The sequence below is a fragment of the Rana temporaria genome, chromosome 2 (assembly GCF_905171775.1).
Source record: "Rana temporaria chromosome 2, aRanTem1.1, whole genome shotgun sequence".
Taxonomy (NCBI): domain Eukaryota; kingdom Metazoa; phylum Chordata; class Amphibia; order Anura; family Ranidae; genus Rana; species Rana temporaria.
This window is the reverse complement of record NC_053490.1, coordinates 115031905-115049774: the sequence shown is the minus strand read 5'-3', so window position 1 is coordinate 115049774 and position 17870 is coordinate 115031905. Positions and strand designations below refer to the sequence as shown.

The 17870-nt window shown below is 42.5% G+C and overlaps 1 protein-coding gene across 1 annotated transcript; it reads left to right on the top strand.

Moving 5' to 3' along the window:
• Positions 1-11772: 11772 nt before the first annotated feature.
• LOC120928549 (olfactory receptor 1019-like) lies at positions 11773-13036 on the top strand. The gene has a single exon (XM_040339626.1). The coding sequence runs from the start codon at positions 11784-11786 to the stop codon at positions 12717-12719; it is 936 nt and encodes a 311-aa protein (XP_040195560.1). The 5' UTR covers positions 11773-11783; the 3' UTR covers positions 12720-13036.
• The last annotated feature ends 4834 nt before the right edge of the window (positions 13037-17870 follow it).

The following is a 17870-nucleotide window of genomic DNA, read 5'->3' as shown; positions in this document are numbered from 1 at the left end:
ATTTATCTTGACAGCAACAGCGTTTGCTCTCACGATACGTAAATCAGCAGCTCCAGCGCTGTAGGAGGTGATTTCACCCCCCCAAAAAGGAGCATACCGTAAATACTCGAGTATAAACCGACCCGAATATAAGCCGAGGCACCTAATTTTACCACAAAAAAATGGAAAAATTATTGACTCGAGTATAAGCCTAGGGTGTCCATCTGCATGCCTCATTGTGTCCATGCCTCGCTGTGCCCATGCCTCACTGTGTCCATGACTAGACTAATGTTTAACATGGGAGTCTATGGAAGAGGTGCATGGCTTTGAAAAATCGGTGCTCCCCAGCCGTTGGTCCCCCAGACAACAAACCTTGCACACTTTTAGAGGAAGAGTGGGGCTACACGTGTGTCAAGTTTGGCCAGTACTGGGTCCCCAAAGTTACCGGAGAAATTACTGTTTAACATGGGAGTCTATGGAAGGGGTGCCCGGCTTTAAAAAAAAAATCAGTGCTCCCCGGCCGTAGGTCCCCCGGACAACAAACTTTGCACACTTGTAGAGGAAGAGTGGGGCTACACGTGTGCCAAGTTTGGCCGGTACCATCTCCCCAATATCCGGGAGATCAGGCACAAAAAGGTGACTCAAGTATAAGCCGAGGGGGGCATTTTCAGCACAAAAAAATGCTGAAAAACTCGGCTTATACTCGAGTATATACGGTATATGCCCAAGCAGGGGTGATTTTCCTGTAAGCGTAGGGGTGGATTGCCCCCATGCGTCAGCATATATTTTTTACTCTTACACTTTTTTGGCACAGATTGTTGTTTTATCAAGTTAATGTTTTATTGTTACCATATTTTCTTTTCAGGTCCACCATTCAGCTACAGCACTGATTTCTTTATCTTGACAGCAACAGCTTTTGCTCACATGATACGTAAATCATACGACTCCAGAGCTGTAGGAGGTGATTTCACCACCACAGTTAAAAAAAAACTGCATTGAAATGAATGGGAGCCGCTTTTAAATCGCTTTGAAAGCAGCACTAAGCGGGTGCTTTAACCTTTTTAACCTCTTCTGGGGGGTTAAAAGTTCCCCGCTATACCATCGGTAAAGCGCCGCTAACTCCCCAGTGTGAAAGGGGTCTAGTAAATGATCTACTGTCAAGATCAATAGGTAATAAAGGTTAGAATTTAGAAAATGACATTATGTAATGCTTTGTTTCAATTTAATTATTTTCTTGAAATACCAAATAGACTAGTCTTTGCAAGCATTATCCTACTAAATGACAAAAAAAATATCATAGCCTATCAAGGAACACACTCTAGGGTATTGATCCTCATAGTAAACAATATCTGAAAATGGACTAACAGACACGTGATTTACCCTTGTGAAAATGTCCCTTTAGGTCTGATATGAGCTATAAATCAACTTGAACATGGCACATTAAAGATAAAAAAAAAAAAAAATTGTTGCTGGAATGCTTAAAGAGTTGCATATTTTTCCTTTATAAATTACTTGATTATCATATGTATATGCTTTAAAATCTTTACATTAATGGAACACAGGTAAAAATGTAATACAGCTTTGCAATTTTTAAAAGCACTTACATTATACATTAAGATCCTTCATTAAGACAAGTTCAAGACATAATCAGACAGGTGATACAAACTAAAAAATGAAATCAGACACTCTACATAATATACATATTCCATTTAAAATGTAACCGTTTCAAATAAGCACAAAATAGTCATAAATATTACAGATCATTGTAAGCACCCCTGTTAGTGTTAAATTGTTTTTCTCATCTCTGTAACTAATACATTCAGCTGGAGAGCTTTCTCTTTTTCTTTTCAAAAACAAAAGACTTACCGGCAGGATCACCAGATGAAAATGGAAAAAATTAAATCTAAAAAATAAAATGAATTCAGCCATCATATGTAAGAACTAGTAAGCTGATGTGTATGTATGTATATATATATATATTTATTATTATTTTTTTTTTCAAGCTGCATGTAAAATACAAAGGGCCAGATCCACATAGCGGATCGTAATTTTAGTCCGGCGTAGCGTATCGTATTAACGCTACGCCGCCGCAACTTTGAGAGGCAAGTGCTGTATTCACAAAGCACTTGCCTCTAAAGTTACGTTTTTTCTGTACGGCGCATGCGCCGTCCGTGGGGATATCCCAGTGCGCATGCTCAAAATTAACCTGCAACAAGCCAATGCTTACGACGTGAACGTCATTCTACGCAAAGCCCTATTCGCGAACGACTTACGCAAACGACGTAAAATTTTCAAAATTCGGCGCGGGAACAACGGCCATACTTAACATAGGATACGCCTCATATAGCATGGGTACACCGAAAAAAGCCTTACGGAAACTACGTAAAAAAATGCGTCGGCCGGACGTACGTTCGTGGCCACCTAGCGGCCAGCGTAAATATGGACCTTAGATCCGACGGCGTACTAAGACGTACGCTAGTTGGATCTAGCCCAGCTTCAGGCGTATCTTGTTTTGTGGATACAAAACAAAGATACGCCAGAGCAAACTAGCAGTTACGTGGCGTATCAATAGATACGCCAGCGTAACTGCTTCGTGGATCTGGCCCTAAATCTTTTACCCACATTTATAGCTCCATACACATACAGAGCATCAGAGTTCACACAGGTGTATCCCTTCACCAATCTGCTTGCTAGCCCTTCAATTAACCCATTCCATTCCTAGAGTTAATACTAATAATAATAAGTGAACAGCACCCAGAGCAACATTTCCTATCTCTCTATCAAGTCAAAACACATACTAAGATGTGGAAACGACTAAACAAAAATTGTCATTGCTCTTTTTTAGAGAGAAGAGATGAAATCTTTTGTAGTATTGTGCGGTGTATGTTGAACAGGAAAAAAAAAAGAGAATAGTCTCCACAGTTTTCTATTGCTATATTTCTAATGGGTTTACCCTTTTCGGTTTTGTAAAGCAGAATTTCTGTTAAGTTGTTTCCACGTCTTAGTATGTGGATCAACGTGATAGAGAGACAGGAAATGTTTAAACTGTTTATTTGGGTGCTCTGGGTGCTGTTCACTTAATAATAATAATAATAATAATAATAATAATAATATTATTATTAGTATTAACTCCAGGAATGGAATGGTTTAATTAAAGGGCTAACAAGCAGATTGTTGAAGGGATACACCTGTGTGAACTCCGAGGCTCTGTATGTGTATAGTGGAGCTATAAATGTCAGTAAAAGATTTAGTATTATACATTAAGGACGTGTTCGGACAGCCTGTGTGCAGAGCCCGCTAGAAAATCGGCACTGCTCTGCGCTAATCACAGCCAGTCAGACATTTCCTGATCTCTGCAGCCACGCATCGGGACAATGTCTCACTGCCTGTGATTAGCGCAGTGCCAACTTCCTGGCGGGCTCTGCATGTGGGCTGTGCAAACACGCCGGAGCTCATTCTTATTATACATGCAGCTTGATGGACATGTGCTGTCTGAAACTGTGCAGTTGCTTGTAACTTTTATATGCATGAAGATTGAAGTAAAGGTATTCAACTTAAACTGAGATTGCATCTCCAATTTTTTATATATATATATATATATATATATATATATATATATATATATATATATATATATATATATATATACATACACACACACAATACTGTGTATCGTGCTTTCAAAACAGCATCAATTCTTCTAGGTATGCTTGCACACACTTGTTCTTCTTTATGCCATTGATAGTTTTATATGACATTGGTTGTATGCTTGGGGGCATACAACCAATGCTGAATAAGTTTGGGGCCATTCACACGCCTCCCAGATGGTATGGCATGATGGATAAATATCTGCCTGTATTTCTAAGCATTGAAGACACCATTGATCCTCACCAGATCTCCAAGTCCATATGCAGAAATGCAGCCCTAAACTTGCAAGGAACCTCCAACATGCTTCACTGTTGCATGCAGACACAAGCAAACTGTATTTCAGTTTTTGATCTATCAGTCCAGAGCACCTGCTGCCATTTTTCTGCACCACAGTTCCTATGTTTTCATGCATAGTTGAGTTGCTTAGCTTGTTTTCCGTTGAAGGTTTGGCCTTTTGGGCACTTCCATCAAGACCACTTCTGACCAGAATTCTTTGGACAGTAGATGGCTGTACCTGGGTCCCCCTGGTTTCTGCCAGTTTTGTGCTGATGGTACTGCTGGACTTCTAAAGATGAAGGGAATTAAGTATGATGTGTCTTTCATCTGCTGGATTCAATTTCCTTGGCTGACCACTGTGTCTGCAGCCCTCAACATTATGGAAAATTGGAAAGATAAGGGCGGAGCGGCGTGCTGTCATCACCGAAGAGCTCCAAACATTCCCCCAGTGGACGGGTGTCTGGGAATTTGTGTACCGGCCGGCACATCAGATTCGAGGCATTTTTTTACTGCATGTTTGTAAGTGCAACTTAACTTTTAATAAATCTTTTTTACTCATTTAATGCGCTATGTGGAGCTATTATTGTTTTTTACATGGTGGGCATTGATGTTGGTGAAGTTTAATCACTTGTGGATGAGACCCAATGTTAAGGATCGTATCTGTCTGAACTGCAAGACTGGGAGTGACTACCTAATATATGCTGTTCATGATCCCATGTCATAAGGGATCATGGCGTTCTGGTAAGGAGTAGTGTTGAGCGGAATACGCCATATTCGATTTTGCGATATATCACAAATATATAGACGAATATTCGTGAAATATTCGCTAAAATCGAATATTCGTGATATTTTATCAAAAAAATGTTTTCGCGAAATTTCGCTAATGCGAAATTGATTGCGAAATTTTGAAACATTCAATTTCACCTGCCCTTTGGAAAAAGTGTGGTTTTACGTAATGGACCCTGCAACTAACAACAAGTTATTAATAAAATAAATACATTATTATATAGATTTGAGGGTTTACTTTGACCAATTTGTATATTGATTAGTTTAATAAATATTGAATAACCATAGATTTGGAAAATACAGATCTCTCCTCTAGACTGACCTGTATTGAGTTAGGTAAAGATCAACTGCACACTGGGGCCCCTGATTCTGTTGAGTTAAAAAAAAGCCAAGTAAACCGTTTACGTTGACATCTCTTAAATGTCTTTATGTTAAACAGTTATTATTCTCATTAAAGAGGTGAAATGCAAATGATGACACGGGACAAAAGATGGAAAATTCTTTGAAGATGTGATACACTGGAAAAACACACAGAAACACTCCACTCTCTCCTATGACAACTGTGGTAGGAGAACTCTGATTGGCTCTGATGCAAAAGAAGGGCGGAGAAAGTATTCGCGAATATTCGTAATACGAATATTCACGATTGCGAATATTCGGCAACATAAAAGGATCGCCTCAGCTTAGCTACTCGGCCCAGGGTCTCTAATCATACCAGCAATGCTTTTAGACGTCGATGGAGATCACTAGGATGTGATCTGTTTTAAAAATACATTTGAAAAAATACGAATATTCGGAATAGCGAATTTTGGCCACGAAATTCGAGTTATTCGTGAATATTCGAATATGCCATATTCGTAACGAATATTCGCAATGCAAATATTCATGAGCAACACTAGTAAGTAGCCAATCTATAGTTTGGTGAAGGATACGTCACTTTTATTTGGATACGTATTCAACTGATTTTGGAACTTGGCACAGAGCACGGGTGTCTGGCATTTCACGTGTTAAACATTTATGGACTTTATTGCCACAATTTTTACTTTATTCATATATTTATATATTCTTTATTTGGTTAATATTTATTGATTTAACCACTTCCCGCCCGGCCTATGGCCGATTTACGTCCGGGAAGTGGTTCTGAAATCCTGACAGGACGTCCGTGGGGGCGCGCAGCGCGGCGATCAGTGATGCGGGGTGTCAGTCTGACACCCTGCATCTCCGATCTCAGGAAAGAGCCTCCGGCGGAGACTCTTTACCACGTGATCAGCCGTGTCCAATCACGGCTGATCACGATGTAATAAGGAAGAGCCGTTGATGGCTCTTCCTCACTCGCATCTGACAGACGCGAGTAAAGGAGAGCCGATCGGCGGCTCTCCTGACAGGGGGGGTTCGCGCTGATTGTTTATCAGCGCAGCCCCCCCTCGGATCGCCACATGGACCACCAGGGAAGCCCACCCTGGACCACCAGGGTGGGCCAAACAAAAAAAAAAGCATGAAACAAAAAAGTCTAAAAAAAAAGATGCCAATCAGTGCCCACAAATGGGCACTGACTGGCAACATGGGTAGATCAGTGCTGCCCCACAATGTCCATCAGTGCCACCCCAAGTGTCCATCAGTGCCACCCCACAGTGCCCATCCATGCCCAGTGCCCACCTATCAGTGCCCATCTGTGCCACCCATAAGTATTCATCAGTGCCACCCATAAGTGCCGCCCATGAGTGCCCATCTGTGCCGCCTATGAGTGCCCAGTGCCGCCCATGAGTGCCCATCAGTGCCACCCATGAGTGCCCATCAGTGCCGCCTATGTGTGCCCATCAGTGCCGCCTATGTGTGCCCATCAGTGCCGCCTATGTGTGCCCATCAGTGCCGCATACCAGCGCCGCCAATCAGTGCCACCTCATCTGTGCCCGTCAGTACTACCTCATCGATGTCCATTAGTGCCATCTCATCGGTGCCCATCAGTACCGCCATATCAGTGCCCGTAATTGAAGAGAGAAAACTTACTTATTTACAAAAAAATTAACAGAAAAAAATAAAAACGTATTTTTTTTTTCAAAATTTTCAGTCTTTTTTTAGTTGTTGCGCAAAAAAAAAAAATCGCAGAGGTGATCAAATACCACCAAAAGAAAATGTAAATTTTGTTTGGGAGCCACGTCGCAGGACCACGCAATTGTCATTCAAAGTGCGACAGTGCTGAAAGCTGAAAATTGGCTTGGGCGGGAAGGTGCGTAAGTGCCTGGTATGGAAGTGGTTAATGATATGATTTAAAGCGGTGGTTCACCCTAAAAACGACTTTCCACTATTACACTGCCCCCCCGCATTACAATACGATTATGCCTTTATTTATTTTTTTGCTGCTGTACATACCTGGGTACAGCTATTCACCCGTGTCCTCCGGGTTGCGAGTCCCGCGGGAGTGGGCGTTCCTAACATGGCGGTGATTGACGTTTTGACTAAAAAACGAGCTCCCCCCGTCGCGTAAGCAGCGTCACGATTGGCGGAAGGAGCCGAACGGCGAGTCGGCGCTATACTGCGCCTGCGCATCGCCGTTCGGCTCCTTTCGCCAGTCGTGACGCGGCTTACGCGACATATTCTACGCCGACCGCAATGGAAGCGCCACCTAGCGGCCATCCAAAATATTGCAATCTAAGATAGGACGGCACAAGCCGTCGTATCTTAGATATGTTTAAGCGTATCTCTGTTTGAGCATACGCTTAAACTTAGGTCGGCGTAGATTCTGAGTTAGGTCGGCTTATCTACTGATAAGCCGGCCTAACTCTACCTGAATCTACCTATATAACTTTTGCGCATACCAATCAATATACGCTTATTGCGATTTTTTACCAAAAATATGTAGAAGAATACGTATCGGCCTAAACTGAGGAAAAATGTTTTTAATTTTTTATTTTTTTTAAATTGGATATTTATTAAATCAAAAAGTAAAAAATATTGTGTGTTTTTTTCAAAATTGTCGCTCTTCTTTTGTTTACAGAGCAAAAAATAAAAACCGCAGAGGTGATCAAATCTCACCAAACTAAAGCTCTATTTGTGGCAATAAAACCCATAAAGATTTCATTTGGGTACAGTTTTGCATGACCGCGCAATTGTCATTCAAATTGAGACATCGCTGAAAACGAAAAGTTGGTCTGGGCAGGAAGGGGGTGAAAATGCCCTGCATTGAAGTGGTTAAATAAATGATCACATGATCACATAATCTCAGTTTTCAGCTGAATAATGGTCTTGGAGAAGTGAGCGTTAAGAAACAGCAATATGCTGATCTTCACAGTGAATGCAGAAGAGGCATGTCAGCACACAAGTCTGCTTCTGAACTGCCTAATAAGGCACTACAGCCAGCCCTCCTGTACTGGGCCCAGGCACCTACTGAGCAGGAGGGCCAGCTGTACTACCTTACTGCAGACACTGATTCTCTTCTGCCTTCCCCTGCAGGGCTAGTACAAGGGTGGGGAAGGGGCAGATGCCCTGGGCAGTACAATCTTCTGGAGGAAGGAGGGGGGCACAGATGAAGTGCCAGCAGTGTGCTTCACAAATGTGCCTGTGTGTGACTGTCACTGTACACACTAGTGGTCACTAATAGCTGTATTGTAACAATGTGCCAGCACAAGCCCTTCACTTCCCTTCCCTGTCAGGGCTTCACACCCACTACGAAGGCGCTTCATAATCCCGGCCCGGCGGTGTCACATCACTCACAGCCAGAGGTGGGATGGGAGGACTCAGAGAAGCGTTGAGAGCTGAGGTGCTGCAGGAGCTGCGACCTAGAAGAGCGGAGGAGGTACCATCAAAGCAGTGTGTAATACAGAGCACAAGTAAGCAGATAATAATGATTGCCAACTGTCTGGATTTGGGGAGCAGAGGTAATTTACCAATGCTATTTAATTTCTGTAATATGCAGCATGGGGGGGGGGGGGGGGGTTAATTTACTGCCATTGGTCACTATTGTATTAGTGACTGGCCAGTCACAGTTAATTAACACTAACACTGGTGCCACTAATGCAAAACAAAGGGGTTAATTAACTGCCACTGGTCAATCACTAATGCATTAGTGACCAGTGGCAGCACATTAACTCCCCATGCTGCATATTACATTGGTAATTAACCACTTGAAAAGACAACCCATCACAGTACATATACTGTTACGGGGGTGGCAGCTACGGGCTTATGACGCTGCCTGTTTCAGGGTTTCAGGCTCATGCTCTCACCAGGGCTGGACTGGGACAAAAATTTGGCCCTGGACTTCATCCAGACCGGCCCACTTTAATCCAATAAAATGCTGCCCCCCACCCCCCGAAAAATCACGCCCACCAAAAGGCCCCTACATCCATTATTGTATATAATGAGAGGGTGAGAGAGAGGGAGGGTTGAGGGAAAGGGGGTGAGAGAGGGGGGTGAGTGTAAGAAAAAGAGAGTGAGTGTAAAAGAGAGGGGGTTAGTGTAGGACCCCTTTTTACGCTGAGGCGTTTTTTAGGCGCTTTTGGGCTAAAAATAGCGCCTGTAAAGCGACTGAAAAACGCTTCCGCTGCAGTCCCAGTGTGAAAGCCTGAGTGCTTTCACACTGGGGCGCTGCCAGGGCGTTAAAAAAAGTCCTCCAAGCAGCTTCTCTTTTTAAAAAACGGCCCACTGAGCCATCGGCCCACCGGGAAACTCCCTGTAGTCCCTATGGCCAGTCCATCCCTGGCTCTCACCCACCTACTCCCCTGTGATTTGACACAGCAGGAGACTATCAGCAGATGCCATTCAGTGATTCACGGCCGGGACCTGCTGATAGGATGTGTCAAATCACAGCCCAGAGCTCTGTATTGATTATCAACACAGGGCTCTTTACAGAGCAGGAAAAATAACAAATCTATCTGCATTAAAAAAACAGCACACACAGGAATAAAAGTCGATTTCCCACTATAAGTTGCTTGCCATTACTAGTATATAAAAAAAATCTGAATATATCCCATTGTTTGTATGCATTTTAGCTTCCACACAAACCCATTAATATACACTTATTTTTTTTTACCAAAGACAGCACAATACATTTTGGGGTAAACCTATTTTATTTATTTTTTATTTGACATTTTATAGCAGAAAGTAAAAAAAATATATATATATATATATATATATATATATATATATATATATATATATATATATATATATATATATATATAAAAAAAATGTCATTCATATAATAAAAGCTAACAAACACCAGTGTTGTGCAAATACCACCAATTTGCCAAAAGAACTTTAGAATGTATACACGGGCCCTGACAGAAAAGTTAGGATACTTTCACATTGAAGTGCTGTGCAGGTGCTATAGCACTAAAAATAGTGCCTGCAAAGCGCCCTGAAGCAAAGCTCCCTGAATGAGCCTCTTCTCTCACTCCAGTGTAAAAGCCCGAAGGCTTTCACACTGGAGCGGTGGGCTGACAGGATGCTCAAAAAAGTCCTGCAGGGTGTATACACCGCTCCTAAAGCGCCCCTGCCCAGCGGCACTTTGCAGGTGGTTTTAACCCTTTTCCGGACGCTAGCAGGGGTTAAAAGCGCCCAAATAGCACTGCAAAAACGACTATTTTTAGCTGCGCCGATGCTGCAACTCCCCAGTTTGGAGGTAGCCTTACAGGCCTTTCTACAAGCGCATTTGCTGCTTTTATTATTTCAAAGCACTTTAAGTGCCTCTAATAAAAATACATAAAAACCTAATTTAATTTGTATTGTTTTTTTCTTCAAAGTATTTTCTTGTTTTGAAATTACACTGACTTTTTCTTTAAACGCTTTTTGCCATCTTCATCCTGGGCACTGAAGGACCTTGTCCCTACACTGCTGCAGAGGGATCAGTTCTAACATTCACGCCCCCATCCCTCTGCTTTCTGGGCCACCCTGTGCACCCCTTTTCCCCACAGCTTGGCTGTTTTAGGATTTTTTTGGTATTAGGTATTAGGGTATTAGCTTAAAGACCACTGTTGTGGAAAATATTATAATATATATACTTTGTATATATTGTGTGTATATATAATCACTGGTTGAATGAATCTTATACAGTATACACTATATTATCAAAAGTATTGGGACACCTGCCTTTGCACACCCATGAAATTTAATGGCATCCCAGTCTTAGTTCATAGCATTCAATATTGAGTTGGCCCACTTTTTGCAGCTATAACAGCTACAACCATTCTGGGAAGGCTGTCCACAAGGTTTAGGAGCGTGTCTATGGAAATGTTTCACCATTCTTCCAGAAGCACATTTGTGAGATCAAGCACTGATGTGGACGAGAAGACCTGGCTTGCATCTCTCCACTCTAATTCATCTCAAAGATGTTCTATCGGGTTGAGGTCAGGGCCAGTCAAGTTCCTCCACCCCAAACTCTCTCATCCATGTCTTTATGGACCTTGCTTTGTGCTCTGGTCCAAATCATTAAGTGGAGGGCGGATTATGACGCAGGGTTGTTTTTCAGGGGTTGGGCTTGGCGTGGCCCCTTTCTATTCCAAAATTACTGCGCACCAGTGTACAAACAAGGTCCATTAAGACATGGATGAGAGAGTTTGGGGGTGGAGGAACTTGACTGGTCCTGACCTCAACCCTATAGAACATCTTTGGGATGAATTCGAGTGGAGAAATGCGAGTGAGATGATGAGCGAGTTTGGGGTCGAGGAACTTGACTGGCCTGCACAGAGTCCTGACCTTAACCCGATAGAACACCTTTGGGATGAATTAGAGAGTAGACTTCGAGCCAGGCCTTCTTGTCCACATCAGTGCCTGACTTCACAAATGCGCTTCTGGAAGGATGGCCAAACATTCCCATAGATACACTCCTAAACCTTGTGGACAGCCTTCCCAGAAGAGTTGAAGCTGGTATAGCTGCAAAGGGTGGGCCAACTCAATATTGAACCCTACAGACTAGGACTGGGATGCCATTATGTGTGTGTAAAGGCAGGTGTCCCAATACTTTTGGTAATATAGTGTTGTCACATACAGTACTAGTTGAGCATAAACCAGTTAAATATTTTCTGTAGAGTTCCAATTGTCAAATATTGCCATTCATCTTTGTCTATTCCTTCACAGGTTTGGTTAAAACCATACAGCCCATGTCTCCCATTAATCAGTCCAAAGTCAGTGAGTTTATACTCATGGGTATTACTAGAGATCCAACACTGCAACATTACCTATCCATTTTGTTCTTGCTCATATATCTTTTTACTGTGTTTGGCAACAGCACAATCATTTTCATCATTGTAATCATAAATGGTCTGCACACCCCTATGTATTTCTTACTCGGCAATTTGTCCTTTTCCGATCTTTGTTATTCTACCGTAGTTATGCCAAAAACATTGTATGCTTTGTTTTCCAAACATCGGGAAATATTTATCTCATATACTGGCTGTGTGCTTCAGCTGTATTTTTTTGCGGTGTTTGCCAGCACTGAATGTTATATTTTGTCTGCAATGGCCTATGACCGTTATGTGGCAATATGTCATCCTCTGTTGTATGCTCTTATAATGAACAAGAGAAGATGTATAATTGTAGTGCTTATTATTTACATTGGTGGTTTATGCACAGGAGGGGTTCACACATCTTCCACATTTGTTTTGAATTTTTGTGGACCTAACATCATCAACCATTTTTACTGTGACATTCCACCACTGATGGAACTTTCTTGTTCTGATACTTATACCAGTAAGACAGTTATATTCGGTGTAGTCTCCTGCCTTGGGCTCCTTTCAGTTATGGTCATTTTATTATCATACTTCTACATTTTTTTTACTATAATGAATATCCGCACATCAGAAGGGAAGCACAAAGCTTTTTCTACATGTTCTTCCCATCTTCTGTGTGTTGCCCTGTTTTACGGAACTGTTTTCTTCATGTATCTCCGTCCAGCTAACAACTATTCTGCCAGTCAAAATAAAGTGGTGTCTGTATTCTACACAATGGTCATTCCAATGATGAACCCGATCATTTACACTTTAAGAAACAAAGAAGTTATAGACACTGTGATCTATTTCCTTAAAAGGCTATTGTAGCAGGGTCATCCTGTCAGAGTTTAACGACAGGCCTGAATTCCCGCTGGAACTTGATTCACGTTTGTACATATGTAAGATGCCTTTAAGAAGTTGTGCATTGGGGGACTGCAAGTAGCGGGAGATATGGACTCCATTGACTCTTAGAAGAAAAACAGACTACATTTCCCACAATGCCCTGCACTCTTGGAACATGTGACACCTCCGTACAGACTTATGGGGTAGGCTACTTAAGGAAAGGGAGGGGCTGATCTCTCTCTCTCGGGACCTGCATCTTCTCCTCTGCGGAGCTGTGGAGGAGAGCACAGCCGCGCTTCTAGGCCTGAAGCCTGGGCCTACATCCTCCGAGAGACCAGCCATCCGGAAGGAAGCAAGACCCCAGCATCCAGCCCGTGTTCCCGGAGATTGGAGAGGCCACCCAGCTGACAACTGAAACAGTGGACAGCCTGATGCCGGGACCCTTATGCTGTGGAGCAGTAATCTACTAGCGCGCCTTTTGAGAAGAACTGATCGGGCCTGTCGGGTGAGAGAGCACATGCTCAATTTCCAACTCTCCCTTTAGACAGTACACCTAGTGCCACCCTACAAGCCGGAGACACATGTTTGGCCTCTAGCGAAACTTAGAGGCCCTCTAACTTGATAGTTGTCATACAGAAGTGACTGATGCTGACGAGCGATCAGTTCACCAACGTTACTGTGCGGGATACTTTGATTAACCTCTTCTTATGGTTTATCACTTGCAGATTACAAACCTAACGTGCACCAATCGGCCGCAATGTGGACTTTAGTCTCGAGATGTTCTTTAGCTGTTCCGCAGGACTGCCTGCTAGAGGGAGCTTGCAAGCATTAGACTGCCTACATTAGCTTAACTGAATGGTACCATTCCTTAGTTTAGATCTTTTCATTATTACTATTCACTACTGATTCCCGCAAGGGCCCATCATATGCAGAATCATATTGGGGCTGATTTAACAAGCCTTTGCTCCATGACTCATGGAGCAAAGGCAGGCGTAGCAGCCGTTTTGACATTTACTAAAGAAATACGCTGCTAGTGCAGTGTATTTCCTTAGTTACTAAAATGCCTAGTACGCCCAGGAGAGGGCGCATGGTGCGCCTGTATAGACCTGGCGTACGGCATTAAGAAATGTAAATAGACGGGGTTTGGGCCAGAGTTTATTAGGGGGGAATGTGAGGTGAAGTGGGGAGATGTAGTGACATGTGTTTGTTTTAAGTTTCCCGGGCCGAATGTACCCCATACTCATTCACATAGGGTGGGGGGCCGGCATCTGGGGGCCCCCTTATTAAAGGGGGCTCCCAGATTCCGATAAGCCCCCGCCCGCATACCCTGACAACCAACGGCTAGGGTTGTCGGGAAGAGGCTCTTGTCCCTATTGACGTGGGGACAAGAGTGCTTTGGGGTGGGGGGGGAAGTGCCCCCCTCCCCCAAAGCACACACTCCCCCATGTTGAGGGCATGCGGTCTGGCACGGCTTAGGAGGGGGGGGCGCTCGCTCGTCAGTCCCCATGTCAGTCCCACCCCCCTTCAGTTAGAACACACCCAGGGAACATATTTAACCCCTCCTTCACCCCTAGTGTTAACCCCTTCCCTGCCAGTGGCATTTTTATAGTAAGCAATGCATTTTTATAGCACTGATCACTATAAAAATGCCAATGGTCCCAAAAAAGTGTCCGATGTGTCCGCCATAATGTCGCAGTACCGATAAAAATCGCTGATCGCCGCAATAACTAGTAAAAAAAAAAAATAACAAAAATGCCATAAAAATAACCTCTATTTTGTAGACACTATAACTTTTGCCCAAACCAATCAATAAACGCTATTTGCGATTTTTTGGAACCAAAAAGATGTAGAATACGTATCGGCCTAAACTGAGGGATTTTTTTTTATAATATATATTTTTGGGGATATTTATTATAGCAAAAAGTCAAAATTATTCTTTATTTTTTTAAATTGTCGCTCTATTTTTATTTTTGGTTATAGCTCTAAAAAATAAAAAAACGCAGAGGTGATCAAATACCACCAAAATAAAGCTCTCTTTGTGGGAAAAAAAAGGTTGCAAATTTTGTTTGGGAGCCACGTCGCACGACCGCGCAATTGTCAGTTAAAGCGACGCCGTGCCGAATCACAAAAACTGGCCCGGTCATTGACCAGCAATATGGTCCGGGGCTCAAGTGGTTAAAAAATAACAAAACACTAAAGTTAGACCAATTTTTGGTGATAATGTGAAAGATGATGTTACACCGAGTAAATAGATACCTTACATGTCACGCTTTACTACTGCAAACACTCATGGAATGGCGCCAAACTTCAGTACTTTAAAATCCCCATAGGCAAGCTTTTTTTTTTTTCAGGTTACCAGTTTATAGCTACAGAGAAGGTCTAGTGCTAAAAGTATTACTCTCGCTCTAACGCACGCGTCAATACCTCACATGTGTGGTTTGAACGGTGTTTACATATGTGGGCGGGACTTACGCAAGTCCCGCCCACATATGTAAACATCGTTCAAACCACACATGTGAGGTATTGACGCGTGCGTTAGAGCGAGAGCAATACTTTTAGCACTAAACTTTCTCTGTAACTCTAAACTGTTAACCTGAAGAGAAAAAAATGTGCGTGTTCGCTTCTGACTGGGAGGACAGGGGCATTTTAATTATTATTATTTATTTTTGTTACGTAATAATTCACTAAGACCTCCCCTTCAGGCTGGAAAGCATGAGTTCAGGGGGGGGGGGAAAGCTCTCATGCTTTCAGCAGCCATTGCAGCTTTGTTCCTGCATGTGAGATGAACTGAGCCTGCTCAGACACTTAGAAATTTTTCCTTTCTTTTTAAAAGGTGAAAATCACTTGGATGCTCATATAGAGTGGGCGGGTTAGTAATTTAAGGACATCCTTACCAGGTGTAAGCACTTACAAGCTCACCCAAACTAGAGACTGACATTAATTAATTAGCACACATGTTATAAAAAGTGTGGATCGAGCAGTCCTCAGCTGCCCTCAGAGGGGCAAGCTGGCAGGAATGTTGTTGCTAAACAGAAATGTGGTTTGGAGCATGTTTATTTTGCCAATGTTTTTTGTTTATTTTTTAATGATGTTCACTTTGATGTATTTGTCTCTGCTGCCTTATTTTGAAAAAAAAATTCTGAAGATGTTGGGACGGTTAACCTATGTTTATTTTGATTTTTGAAATGTATTTTTGTTTGTGTGTGTGTTTGTCTTTTTTGCTTTCCTTGTTTTGTTGACCAATAAAAATTACTTTCAAATTTTGAAGTTTGTTTTTTGTTACTTTTTTCATGCTACATATTTTGACAGCTGCAGCTGAAATAGGTTTGGGCCTAACAAATTAGGTGTGATTTTTGTTTAAGCTTCTTTCCTGGTGTGTAATCATGAAATGTTGCCATGTTTATTCACCAGGAAATTAAAAAGACAAAGTGGTGAGTATTTTCTTTTTACTGCAGTGGTCCTCAGCCCTCAAGTACCCCCAACAGGACATGTTTTGTGGATTTCTCTTATCAAGAATTGCTGTCCAGACTGTCTTTTAAAGCACATGTGCAAGATGAAGGAAAACCTGCAAACATGGCCTGTTGGGGGGGGGGGGGGGGGTATTGGTGGACAGGCTTGAAGTGCTGATTTACAGCACTGTGCTTAAATCTAGCGCAAGGCAATCCTATTCAAATTGAGGGTGTTTGAGGGAAGCCAAGTGAGTGTTAGAACCCCTGCTTGTGTTTTTTTTGGGTTGAGATTTGTGTCCCTTTTCTTAAAATTGGCTTCACTTCCTGTCACACAGCTGAACAGAAAGTGAGGTTAAAACCCTACCAGTGTCTTTTCTTGGGGACACAGGTCAATCTAACTAGTGTCCCCATTAAGCAAATTGCACTCCAGCACTGCTGTGTACACCCCAAATCATGGGTCTTCAAACTATGGCCCTCCAGTTGTTCAGGAACTACAATTCCCATCATGCCTAGTCATGTCTGTGAATGTCAGTGCATTACAAGGCCTCATGGGATGTGTAGTTCTACAACAGCTGGAGGGCCGTAGTTTGAGGATCCCTGCCCCAAATGATTATTTAGTTTGGGGTTTAGTAAAGGCAAAGCCACTCTGCAGTACAAGCATAGTTGCTGAAAATCAGAGAGGAAGCACTGATGGTTTGAACATCCAATCCTGAAGAAGCAAAGTTGTTTTGTTTTCTTCCTTGCTTGTCCACTTGTAGTGCAAAGTGGATTTGCCTTTAGTAAATGGACCCCAAAGTCCAAGATCCCTAATAATTTGGGGTGTACACAGCAAAATGCTAGAGTGCAATTTACATAATGGGAAACTATTTAGATTGATCCAAGAAAATATATTAGTAAGGTTTTACCCTCACTTCCTGTTTGGCTATGTGACAGGAAGTGAATGAATTTGAATTAGAAAGGGTGAAGACACCTCACAAATGTTGTCACTATCAGGGGTGCAGACATCCCCAAAAAATGAGCAGATAATACTTATTTGCAAATGAATAATTTTTTAGTTAACATTGGGTGGTGTTTGTGGGTGGCCCTAACACACATTCATACATATTAGCAACGCTGTATCCTGGCCTATTGGCATGGTTATATTTTCTTAGGCCTCTCAATAAAACTCTCTGAAATTTGTACTTCAACTAGAACTATAATCAACACTTTTTATTTTCTTTAATTTTGGATAGAGTGAGGGAGGGTTATAGGCCCTGTCAGTTTATTTTGTATTATCTGTGTCCAATTGGGGAGATTTGCCTTCACTTCCTGCCCCATAGCCAAACAGGAAGTGAGAGAAAAACTATGCAAATTAAGGGAATCCAGTGCCCCCCCTCCCCCCCAGAACTAGTGTGTGTGTGTCCCCTGAAAATTCCTGGGCGGGTCATACAAAAACAGGGTGTGGCCTTGACAGGAAGGGGTGGGTCATTTTTCTATTAGGAGGTGCAGAAATGTAGTCAGGCCTAGGGCAGCACAAAACCTAAATATACTACTGCATATTAGGGCTTATTTATACCGGATCCGATTTACAGCATGTTTTTATATTGTGGGAGGAAACCCACGCAGGCACAGGGAGAACATGCAAACTCCAGGCAGATGGTGTCACGGGCGGGATTCGAACCAGCGACCCTTTTGCTGTTAGGTCAAA